This window comes from Amblyraja radiata, chromosome 5 (assembly GCF_010909765.2).
Source record: "Amblyraja radiata isolate CabotCenter1 chromosome 5, sAmbRad1.1.pri, whole genome shotgun sequence".
Taxonomy (NCBI): Eukaryota; Metazoa; Chordata; class Chondrichthyes; order Rajiformes; family Rajidae; genus Amblyraja; species Amblyraja radiata.
The window spans coordinates 11668970-11681639 of record NC_045960.1 but is presented as its reverse complement, the minus strand read 5'-3'; the positions used below and the strand labels follow the sequence as shown (position 1 = coordinate 11681639).

General features: G+C 44.8%; 1 protein-coding gene across 1 annotated transcript in view; it reads left to right on the top strand.

Moving 5' to 3' along the window:
• dnah14 (dynein axonemal heavy chain 14) overlaps positions 1–12670 on the top strand; it is a 435381-nt gene that overhangs the window by 337601 nt on the left and 85110 nt on the right. Inside the window, 4 exon segments of the mRNA XM_033020484.1 lie at positions 937–1098; positions 2928–3131; positions 4789–4961; positions 11529–11637. Coding sequence (XP_032876375.1) covers positions 937–1098; positions 2928–3131; positions 4789–4961; positions 11529–11637 — 648 coding nt within the window.

Sequence of the window (12670 nt, the reverse complement as noted above, 5' to 3'; positions counted from 1 at the left end):
CCTACTTTGGGGGAAAGACTGTGGCCATCCACCTTGTGTATGCCCCTCAAGATTGTATGCACGTTTATACGGTCACCCCACAACCTCCAGAGCAAAATGATCCAGCCCATCTTGTCTCTCCTTATAGGTCAAACACACCAGACCCGGTCACATTCTTGTAACATACTTATTTGCACACTTTCCAATTAAAAGACATGCCTCCTCTAATAAGGTGACCAGACTGTACACAGTACTCCAAATGTGACCTCACTAATGTCTTTGTAATATAACGTATAACTCCTGTATATAACGTATACCCTAATCAATGAAGCAAGCATGACAAATGCCTTCTTTGTTATCCTGTGTCACTATATTTATGGAACTATGTACCTGCACCCTAAATTTCTCTGTTCTAAAACATTCCCCAGGGTCCTACCATTTACTGTGCAGTTCCTGCCCTGATTTTGTCCACAATTGCTGCACCTTGCATTTATCTGAATTGAACGGCATCTGCCATTTATTGGCCCAATTGATCAAGATTTAATTGTTATCATAGATAACTTTCTTCATTGCCCACTTTCCCACCAATTTTAGGGTCATCAGCAAACTGACAAAACATTGCACCTACATTCACATCTAAATTGTTTAGTATAAATACAAACACAATAAATACAAACACAAAAGTGGACACAGCATCCATCCCTGTGGCACCCCACATGTTACAAGCTAGGTGTCCCAGCACCCTGTGTCTACTACCTTCAAACCAATTTTGTATCCACACCATGGATTCCACATGATCTGGCCTCCAAGACCAGCCCACCGCATGGTACCTTGTCAAAGACCTTGCTAAAGTCCACCGCTGTCCCTTTAACACGATGACACCAGGCGATAGAGGAGCTATGGTGAAACCAATTCCTGACTGGAGACCTGATAGTCAGACATGTTCCCTGTGTACAGGAGGCATTCCTGGAGGATCTGAACTGCATGGTGAATTCGGGCCAGGTGCCGGGCCTCTTTGACAACGAGGAGATGAACAACATCATCATGGAGCTGAAGAACCATGAGAAGGAAGGCAACATCCCTGACAACAAGGAGGCTCTGGTCAACTTTTTCCTGCAGGTAGACCCAGGCTGTGATAATCAAGGAAGGCTGTACACTTCACTGGCTCTAGGTATTCCAGTGATGTCTCATTAGCCCTGGGTATTCCAGTGATGTCTCATTAGCCCTGGGTATTCCTGTGGTGTCTCATTAGCCCTGAGTATTCCAGTGATGTCTCATTAGCCCTGGGTATTCCAGTGATGTCTCATTAGCCCTGGGTATTCCAGTGATGTCTCATTAGCCCTGGGCATTCATAGACATAGAAACATAGAAACATAGAAATTAGGTGCAGGAGTAGGCCATTCGGCCCTTCGAGCCTGCACCGCCATTCAATATGATCATGGCTGATCATCCACTCAGTATCCCGTACCTGCCTTCTCTCCATACCCTCTGATCCCCTTAGCCACAAGGGCCACATCTAACTCCCTCTTAAATATAGCCAATGAACTGGCCTCGACTACCCTCTGTGGCAGGGAGTTCCAGAGATTCACCACTCTCTGTGTGAAAAAGGTTCTTCTCATCTCGGTTTTAAAGGATTTCCCCCTTATCCTTAAGCTGTGACCCCTTGTCCTGGACTTCCCCAACATCGGGAGCAATCTTCCTGCATCTAGCCTGTCCAACCCCTTAAGAATTTTGTAAGTTTCTATAAGATCCCCTCTCAATCTCCTAAATTCTAGAGAGTATAAACCAAGTCTATCCAGTCTTTCTTCATAAGACAGTCCTGACATCCCAGGAATCAGTCTGGTGAACCTTCTCTGCACTCCCTCTATGGCTATAATGTCCTTCCTCAGATTTGGAGACCAGTGATGTCTCATTAGCCCTGGGTATTCCAGTGATGTCTCATTTAATCGGAGCACATCAGTGATGTCTCACTGACCCTGAGTATTCCATTGCTGTCTCATTAGCCCTGGGTATTTCAGTGATATTTCACTGCCCCCTGGCTATACTAGTAATATCACTGGATATGGATACTCCAGTGGTATCTCCAGTGGTATCTCAGAGTATTCCAGCCAAACTGCACTGGCTCTAGGTAATTCCAGAGATATCACTGGCTCTTTCCATCCCTATGAGATGTCACTACTCTGATGTTCAAGTGATGTCTCACTAGTTCTGGGTGTTTCAGTTATATGACACTAACCCTGGGTATAAGCGAGTTCGGTATTCCGACTGCGCATGCCCAGGTCGCAGGTCATTGTCGATAAACATTCTCGGCAGCTGTTGCAGTGGCGGCCCAGGCTTGCAGCCAGCGCGTAGAAGCGCCAACCCCACTACCCCGAGCCGGTGTCCCGGCAGTCTAGGGCTGTTGGTTAACCCGGCGGGACAGACAGAGTTGAGCTGGAGTTAGTGCTAATTCTCCACGCTGGCTGGAAGCCTGGGCCGCCACTGCTCCGGCCGGTGTCCCTGTCAGTCCAGGATCACCCCGGACATCTCTGGCCACCCTTGGACAGGGATGGGACACTCGGGAGGGGAATGGGAAGGTCCAGTAGCAATTCAACAGCGCTTGCAGCGCCGGAGACCCGGGTTCGATCCTGACAACGGATGAAACGCAGATCTGTATACATGCAGCAGCACAGCTGCCGAGAATGTTTATCACGAGTGACCTTTGACAAATCCCATGATTCCTTGCGTTTTTCGGAATACCAAACGCGCTTATTCCAGTGACATGACACTGGCTCTGGATATTCCAGTAATACCACACTGGCCCGGGGTAATCCAGTGATGTGACTGGTCTGTGATATTCCAGTTATATGACACTGGCCTTGCGATTACTCATGATATGTCACTACCTCTGGCTCTTCCTGTGATATGACCTGCTTATTTCAATGACTGTTAATTTATTCACCTCCCAGCGTGTACAGGAGAAGTTGCACATCGCACTGGCTTTGAGTGCGGCTGGCTCGATGTTCCGCCTGCGCTGTCGGATGAACCCCTCCCTCATCAACTGCTGCACAATCGACTGGTTTAACCAATGGCCCAAGGAAGCTCAGCTGAAGGTGGCCAATATTTACTTCTCCCAAGTGGAGTTCGAGGAGGTATGACTCCGACCTGTCTGCGTACAGCGGTTCCATACATTCACACCAACTGTTCAAACAAAACTTTCTCACTGTGATCTTTACTTTTCACGTGAGGCTCATTAAGTTCTGGGACTAGAAAATGTTCTGAGTATGCAGTGCAAGAGTCAGTAAAGAAAACCATTTGGAGAGGTTCCTTAAAGAATGGAGGAAAAAAAATAATAGTGTTTAATAGAGAATATCACTTCATGAACAATTATTGCTTCCACTTTTATTGTTAAAGCATCCGGTGAGGAATGATTTTAGAGGAGTTTTATCGATTGACAAACTGCCCACAGTTATCCGGACTACACTTCCTCCCACCTTGCCTCTTGCAAAGACACTATCCCCGACTCTCAATTCCTCTGTCTCCACAGCATGTGTTACAAGATGAAGCTCTCCATACGGCAACATCCATGATGTTCTCATTCATTAGTGAGCGTGGTTTCCCTCATTAGTGAGTGTGGCTGTCACAGATGGATCCCTCATCCATGCCTCTTCTGTGTCCTGGAGTTCTGCTCTTACCCTCTCTCGGCCCCAGGCACAACAAGGACAGAGTTGGCCTCACCTTTCACCCACCAGCCTCCACATCCAACACATCCCATCACCTTCATCGTGATCCCACCACTAATCACATCTTCCCATCTCTACCCCTTTCCACCCACTGCAGAGACCACTCCCTCTGCAGCTCCCTGGTTCACTCATCCCTTCATACCCAAACAATCCCGCTCCCCCTTGCAATCAGTCTGAAGAAGGATCCCGACCTGAAACCTCACCTATCCATTTTTCCCAGAGATGCTGCCTGATTCGCTGAATTACTCCAACATTTTGTGTCTATCAAAAACCAGCATCTGCAGTTCCTTGTTTTTAAATAAAACGGGGGTTTTAAGGAATATTTTGGAGGAAGGGGAACTTCCCAACATGCAACATCACACACTTACCTGAATTAAAGTCTATTTGCCATTCATCGACCCACTTACTCAGCCGATCAGGATCCTGCAGTAATTCTTGAAAACCCTTCTTCAGTGTGTATGATACCACCTATACTCCTGTCATCTGCAAACCTTCTAATCATGCCTTGTACATTTTCACAAGTCACTGATAAATTGTTGATATAAATGACAATTACCCAAAATACTGTCACTAATTGTCATTTATATCAACAATTTATCAGTGACTTGTGAAAATGTACAAGGCATGATTAGAAGGTTTGCAGATGACAGGAGTATAGGGTTATGGGCAGGATGAAGCACAATGCACTCAATGTGGGTTATCAGCCAGGTTCATCTTGAATGATGGAACAACTGAAGGGCCAAATGGCCTGTCCTACTCCGGTTTTCTTTGTTTCTATGTTAGAACAAGATTCCATCGCTCATGCTAGAAATCAGAAATAAAAGCAAATACATTTCCATTGGGCAAAAATATGATTAGAAAAAAAAATGAATATCCAATTCATTAACTCAACCTGAAACATGAATTCAGTTTCTCTCTCCACATATGCTGACTGATCCACTGAACATTTCCTGAACTTCCGTCTGCAAGACATATTTGTTTGTATTCTAATCACCTGTCATTTCCAGACCCATTGTTACTCCATAGTTGTGGAGGTATTGCTTCAGACTAAGATATAGGCTATTGTTTGTTATTTCAGGCGTTGAAGGAAAAAGTGGTCTATAGTTGCGTTGACATTCACAACAGCGTTTCGGTTGCTTTAGAAAAGCTGTGGCAGCAAAAGAGAAAGCGCTATTACATCACCCCCAGCAAGTACATGGAACTGATACGCACTTTCTCCAAACTGCTTGCATCCAAGAAGAAAGACATATTCAACTCAAGGTAAAGCAGTTCTCTGGCACGGTAAATGCCTTGGCTAATCATCTCATTCATACATGACTGGTCGTTGATGCCATTGAGTTGCTGCAGCATTGTCAAACTGTTGCTGTTGGTTTAGACAACAATTAAAGGGCCTGTCCCACTTGGGCGTCTTTTGCGCGTCATTTATGTGACATCATTTACGCGACTTCATTTACGCATTACAACGCGCACGTGATGCGCGCATGGTGCGTGGTGACATAGGCAGTGGCGCGCGATCGCGCGTGGCGTCCCAGAATTTTGGGATGCATAATGACGCCCGAGTGGGACAGGCCCTTTACTCTCATCCTGCCTAGGCCTCTTGTAATTATACGTGCAAGAATTAAATCTTCTCTCATTCTACTTAGTTCCAAGAGAAACAACCAGACACACTGCAGGGGCGGTGCTGGAGGCAGATATGAACCAACGAGAAAGCAGGCTATTCTAGACTGGGTATTGAGTAATGAGGAAGGGTTAGTTAGCAGTCTTGTTGTGCGTGGCCCCTTGGGCAAGAGTGACCATAATATGGTTGAGTTCTTCATTAGGATGGAGAGTGACATCGTTAATTCAGAAACAAGGGTCCTGAACTTAAAGAAAGGTAACTTTGAGGGTATGAGACGTGAATTGGCCAAGATAGACTGGCGATTGATTCTTAATGGGTTGACGGTGGATATGCAATGGAAGGCATTTAAAGACTGCATGGATGAACTACAACAATTGTTCATCCCAGTTTGGCAAAAAAATAAATCAAGGAAGGTAGTGCATCCGTGGATAACAAGGGAAATCAGGGATAGTATCAAAACAAAAGATGAAGCGTACAAATTAGCCAAAAAAGGAGACTGGGAGAAATTCAGAGACCAGCAGAGGAGGACAAATGGCTTAAATAGGAAAGGGAAAATAGATTTATGAAAGAAAACTGGCAGGGAACATAAAAACTGACTGCAAAAGCTTTTATAGATATGTGAAGAGAAAAAGATAAGTTAAAACAAATGTGGGTCCCTTGCAGTCAGAAACGGGTGAATTGATCATGGGGAACAAGGACATGGCAGACCAATTGAATAACTACTTTGGTTCTGTCTTCACTAAGGAAGACATAAATAATCTGCCGGAAATAGCAGGGGACCGGGGGTCAAATGGAGGAACTGAGTGAAATCCAAGTTAGCCGGGAAGTGGTGTTAGGTAAATTGAATGGATTAAAGGCCGATAAATCCTCAGGGCCAGATAGGCTGCATCCCAGAGTACTTAAGGAATGCCCCAGAAATAGTGGATGCATTAGTGATAATTTTTCAAAACTCTTTAGATTCTGGAGTAGTTCCTGAGGATTGGAGGGTAGCTAATGTTACACCACTTTTTTAAAAGGGAGGGAGAGAGAAAACGGGGAATTACAGACCAGTTAGTCTAACGTCGGTAGTGGGGAAACTGCTAGAATCAGTTATTAAAGATGGGATAGCAGCACATTTGGAAAGTGGTGAAATCATTGGACAAAGTCAGCATGGATTTATGAAGGGTAAATCATGTCTGACGAATCTTATAGAATTTTTCGAGGATGTAACTAGTAGAGTGGATAAGGGAGAACCAGTGGATGTGTTATATCTGGACTTTCAGAAGGCTTTCGACAAGGTCCCACATAAGAGATTAGTATACAAACTTAAAGCACACGGTATTGGGGGTTCAGTATTGATGTGGATAGAGAACTGGCTGGCAAACAGGAAGCAAGGAGTAGGAGTAAACGGGTCCTTTTCACAATGGCAGGCAGTGACTAGTGGGCTCAGTTCTGGGACCCCAGCTATTTACGATATATATTAATGATTTGGACGAGGGAATTGAAGGCAATATCTCCAAGTTTGCAGATGACACGAAGCTGGGGGGCAGTGTTAGCTGTGAGGAGGATGCTAGGAGGCTGCAAGGTGACTTGGATAGGCTGGGTGAGTGGGCAAATGCATGGCAGATGCAGTATAATGTGGATAAATGTGAGGTTATCCATTTTGGTGGCAAAAACATGAAAGTAGATTATTATCTGAATGGTGGCCGATTAGGAAAGGGGGAGATGCAGCGAGACCTGGGTGTCATGGTACACCAGTCATTAAAAGTAGGCATGTAGGTGCAGCAGGCAGTGAAGAAAGCGAATGGTATGTTAGCATTCATAGCAAAAGGATTTGAGTATAGGAGCAGGGAGGTTCTACTGCAGTTGTACAGGGTCTTGGTGAGACCACACCTGGAGTATTGCGTACAGTTTTGGTCTCCTAATCTGAGGAAAGACATTCTTGCCATAGAGGGAGTACAGAGAAGGTTCACCAGACTGATTCCTGGGATGTCAGGACTTTCATATGAAGAAAGACTGGTTAGACTCGGTTTGTACTCGCTAGAATTTAGACGATTGAGGGAGGATCTTATAGAAACTTACGAAATTCTTAAGGGGTTGGACAGGCTAGATGCAGGAAGATTGTTCCCGATATTGGGGAAGTCCAGAACAAGGGGTCACAGTTTAAGGATAAGGGGGAAATCTTTTAGGACTGAGATGAGGAAAGCTTTTTTCACACAGAGAGTGGTGAATCTCTGGAATTCTCTGCAGCAGAAGGTAGTTGAGGCCAGTTCATTGGCTATATTTAAGAGGGAGTTAGATGTGGCCCTTGTGGCTAAAGGGATCAGGGGGTATGGAGAGAAGGCAGGTACAGGATACTGAGTTGGATGATCAGCCATGATCATATTGAATGGCGGTACAGGCTCGAAGGGCCGAATGGCCTACTCCTGCACCTATTTTCTATGTTTCTATGATAGTGTCATTAAAGGGATAGGTACATGGATATGCAAGGAATGGAGGGTTATGGAACACATGCAGGCTAGGAGATTAGTTTAACTTGGCATCATGTTCGGCAATGACATTGTGGGCTGAAGACCCCATCGCTGTGCTGTACTGTTCTATGTTCTATGTTCTATGATTATAATTCTCCAGCCCCTATCACATCCTTGTAAATTCCTTCTGTAATCAACTGTGGTTATAATTACATCCATCCTGTAGTGTGGTGGCCAGATCTATACCTAGTCCTTCCACTGTGATCTAACCAATATCGTACACTCCTAACATAAATCAGTAAAGGTGGATTAGCCACTGCCTTGTGGTACCAGAGACAGGTTGCCCTAGTGACTGCATGGGTTTCCCTGAGTGCTCTAGCTTCCTCCCACATCACAAAGACTTGTGGATTGGTAAGTCAACCGGCCCCAGTAAGTTGTTCCCTCCACTCGAAGTGTGCAGTTGAGGGTATAATATGTGGAAGCTGATGAGAATGTGGGAATATTGCAGGATTCAATATTCAATGCAGAATATTCAATATTCAGGAGGGATAGAGAGAAAGGAAAAGGAGGTGGGGTAGCGTTGCTGGTTAGAGAGGAGATTAACGCAATGGAAAGGAAGGACATTAGTTTGGAGGATGTGGAATCGGTATGGGTAGAGCTGCGAAACACTAAGGGGCAGAAAACGCTGGTGGGTGTTGTGTACAGGCCACCTAACAATAGTACGTAGTGAAGTTGGAGATGGTATCAAACAGGATATTAGAAATGCGTGCGACAAAGGCAAAACAGTTATAATGGGTGACTTCAATCTACATATAGATTGGGTGAATCAAATTGGCAGGGGTGCTGAGGAAGAGGATTTCTTGGAATGTATGCGGGATAGTTATCTAAATCAACATGTAGAGGAACCAACGAGAGAGCAGGCTATATTAGACTGGGTATTGAGTAATGAGGAAGGGTTAGTTAGCAGTCTTGTTGTACGTGCCCCCTTGGGCAGGAGTGACCATAATATGGTTGAGTTCTTCATTAGGATGGAAAGTGACATTGTTAATTCAGAAACAATGGTTCTGAACTTAAAGAAAGGTAACTTTGAGGGTATGAGACGTGAATTGGCCAAGATTGACTGGCAATTAATTCTAAAAGGGTTGACGGTGGATATGCAATGGCAGACATTTAAAGACTGCATGGATGAACTACAAAAATTGTTCATCCCAGTTTGGCAAAAGAATAAATCAGGGAAGGTAGTGCATCCGTGGATAACAAGAGAAATCAGGGATAGTATCAAAGCGAAGGATGATGCGTACAAATTAGCCAGAAAAAGCAGCATACCAGAGGACTGGGAGAAATTCAGAGACCAGCAGAGGAGGACAAAGGGCTTAATTAGGAAAGGAAAAATAGATTATGAAAGAAAACTGGCAGGGAACATAAAAACTGACTGCAAAAGTTTTTATAGATATGTGAAAAGAAAGAGATTAGTTAAAACAAATGTAGGTCCCTTGCAGTCAGAAACAGGTGAGTTGATCATGGGGAACAAGGATATGGCGGACCAATTGAATAACTACTTTGGTTCCGTCTTCACTAAGGAAGACATAAATAATCTGCCAGAAATAGCAGGGGACCGCGGGTCAAAGGAGTTGGAGGAATTGAGTGAAATCCAGGTTAGTCGGGAAGTGGTCTTGGGTAAATTGAATGAATTAAAGGCCGATAAATCCCCAGGGCCAGATAGGCTGCATCCCAGAGTACTTAAGGAAGTAGCTCCAGAAATAGTGGATGCATTATTAATAATCTTTCAAAACTCTTTAGATTCTGGAGTAGTTCCTGAGGATTGGCGGGTAGCAAACATAACCCCACTTTTTAAGAAGGGAGGGAGAGAGAAAACGGGGAATTACAGACCAGTTAGTCTATCGATAGTGGGGAAACTGCTAGTCAGTTATTAAAGATGGGATAGCAGTACATTTGGAAAGTGGTGAAATCATTGGACAAAGTCAGCATGGATTTACAAAAGGTAAATCATGTCTGACGAATCTTATAGAATTTTTCGAGGATGTAACTAGTAGCGTGGATAGGGGAGAACCAGTGGATGTGGCGTATCTGGACTTCCAGAAGGCTTTCGACAAGGTCCCACATAAGAGATTAGTATACAAACTGAAAGCACACAGCATTGGGGGTTCAGTATTGATGTGGATAGAGAACTGACTGGCAAACAGGAAGCAAAGAGTAGGAGTAAACGGGTCCTTTTCACAACGGCGGGCAGTGACTAGTGGAGTACCGCAAGGGTCAGTGCTGGGACCCCAGCTATTTACAATATATCTTAATGATCTGGATGAGGGAATTGAAGGCAATATCTCCAAGTTTGCGGATGACACTAAGCTGGGGGGCAGTGTTAGCTGTGAGGAGGATGCTAGGAGACTGCAAGGTGACTTGGATAGGCTGGGTGAGTGGGCAAATGTTTGGCAGATGCAGTATAATGTGGATAAATGTGAGGTTATCCATTTTGGTGGCAAAAACAGGAAAGCAGACTATTATCTAAATGGTGGCCGATTAGGAAAATGGAAGATGCAGCGAGACCTGGGTGTCATGGTACACCAGTCATTGAAAGTAGGCATGCAGGTGCAGCAGGCAGTGAAGAAAGCGAATGGTATGTTAGCTTTCATAGCAAAAGGATTTGAGTATAGGAGCAGGGAGGTTCTACTGCAGTTGTACAGGGTCTTGGTGAGACCACGCCTGGAGTATTGCGTACAGTTTTGGTCTCCAAATCTGAGGAAGGACATTATTGCCATAGAGGGAGTGCAGAGAAGGTTCACCAGACTGATTCCTGGGATGTCAGGACTGTCTTATGAAGAAAGACTGGATAGACTTGGTTTATACTCTCTAGAATTTAGGAGATTGAGAGGGGATCTTATAGAAACGTACAAAATTCTTAAGGCGTTGGACAGGCTAGATGCAGGAAGTTTGTTCCCGATGTTGGGGAAGTCCAGGACAAGGGGTCACAGCTTAAGGATAAGGGGGAAATCCTTTAAAACCGAGATGAGAAAAACTTATTTCACACATAGAGTGGTGAATCTCTGGAACTCGCTGCCACAGAGGGTAGTTGAGGCCAGTTCATTGGCTATATTTAAGAGGGAGTTAGATGTGGCCCTTGTGGCTAAAGGGATCAGAGGGTATGGAGAGAAGGCAGGTACAGGATACTGAGTTGGATGATCAGCCATGATCATATTGAATGGCGGTGCAGGCTCGAAGGGCCGAATGGCTTACTCCTGCACCTAATTTCTATGTTTCTATGTTTCTATGATTCATGTAAGTGGGTTGATGGTTACACAGGCTTGGTCGGCTGAAGGGCCTCTTTCCATGCCATGCACCTTTATAGGTCTATGACAGGCTGAGAAAGCAGATAAAAGGTCCTACTGGATGTTGGTCAGGAGAAGTAGAGGGGCAGAATACAAGAGCAAGGAAGTCATGACGAAACATTATTTTGGGCAGCAGGTCAGATTTAGGTATATTTTTGCCACATATACCGAGGTACAGTGGAAAGCTTTGTATTGCATGCTGTCCAAACAGATAAACATACTATACATAAATACAATCGTCAAACTCAAGTATAATAGGCAGACCAAAGGGGAAGATACAGAGTGCAGAATGTAGTTCTCAGCATTGTAGCGCATCAGTTCTACAGACAAACTCCAAGGTCAGGCAGCAACTGTGGAAAAGAAAACAGATTTAACATTCAATGTCACAGATTCCACTGTTCTGCTGTGTTCCCAGAAACCGTTTTGCCAATGGTCTGCAGAAACTTTCAGAGGCCAGTTCGATGATTGGGGTGATGCAGGAGGAGTTGGTGCCGCTTGGAAAACAGATCGAGCAGAAAACTGAGGTACGAGTAAATGAACAGCTGGGAGATTACAGAAGCAAAACTTGCATTGTGCAGCCAAATGATGCAGGTCAGTTAAAACACATGATCGTTGTAGGACAGTAGCTGTTCCTGAAGCTGGTGATGTAGGAGTTTAGGCTGTTATACCTCCTGCCCAACAGTAGCAGCAAGAAGAGAGCATGGCCTGGATGATGGGGATCCTAAATGATTGTTGTCACCTTATTGAGGCAGCACATGTAGATCCTTTCTATGAATGGCGAGGGCTGTGCCCGGGATGAATCAGGCTGAGTCTACCACTCTCTGCAGCCTCTTGCGCCTCTGTGTGTGACATTGCCACACCAGTGGGCAGTCAGGATACATTCCACACTGCATCAGTAGAGGTTCATGAGAGTATTCGGTGACATGCCAAATCTGTGAAACTACCAAAAACCTAGAAGCACCTTCTTCATGATTACGTCTATGTGCTGGGATCAGAACAGGTCATCTGCGATGTTCAGACCCAAAAATTTGAAACTGCTAATTCCACCGCCAATCCACTAATGAAAATTGGTGTGTGGTCTCCTGACTTTTCCTTTCTGAAGTTAAGGATTAGAATGGAATCAGTCTGGAGTAATCCTTCTATAGCAGATCGGTAAGAGGACTAAAGCCTACCCACCACTCTGGTTGCCGTCTCCATGTAATTGTGGTTTGAGATCTTTACTCCTGTCCTCACATCTCTCATTATAAAGTCCAATGTTCATCCTGTCTTCCTTGCTGCTGGCACATTGACTTCCAGTGATTTGCTCACAAGGCCACCTAGGTCCCTTTGAAACCAATCAGAAATGCTGCAACACTCAGCAGGTCAGGCAGGACTTGTGGAAGGAGAGACAGTGTTAACGTTTCAAGTCCAAGACCGTTCGTGAGAACTGGGAAGGAGGGAAGCGAGTTAGTTTTAAGTTGTAGAGAAGGTGTGACGATGGATTGATAGGGTAAAGGGGGTACCTGTGATAGGTTGTGACCAGGATTATTGTGAGGATGAGTTGTTACGAGGGCAGTT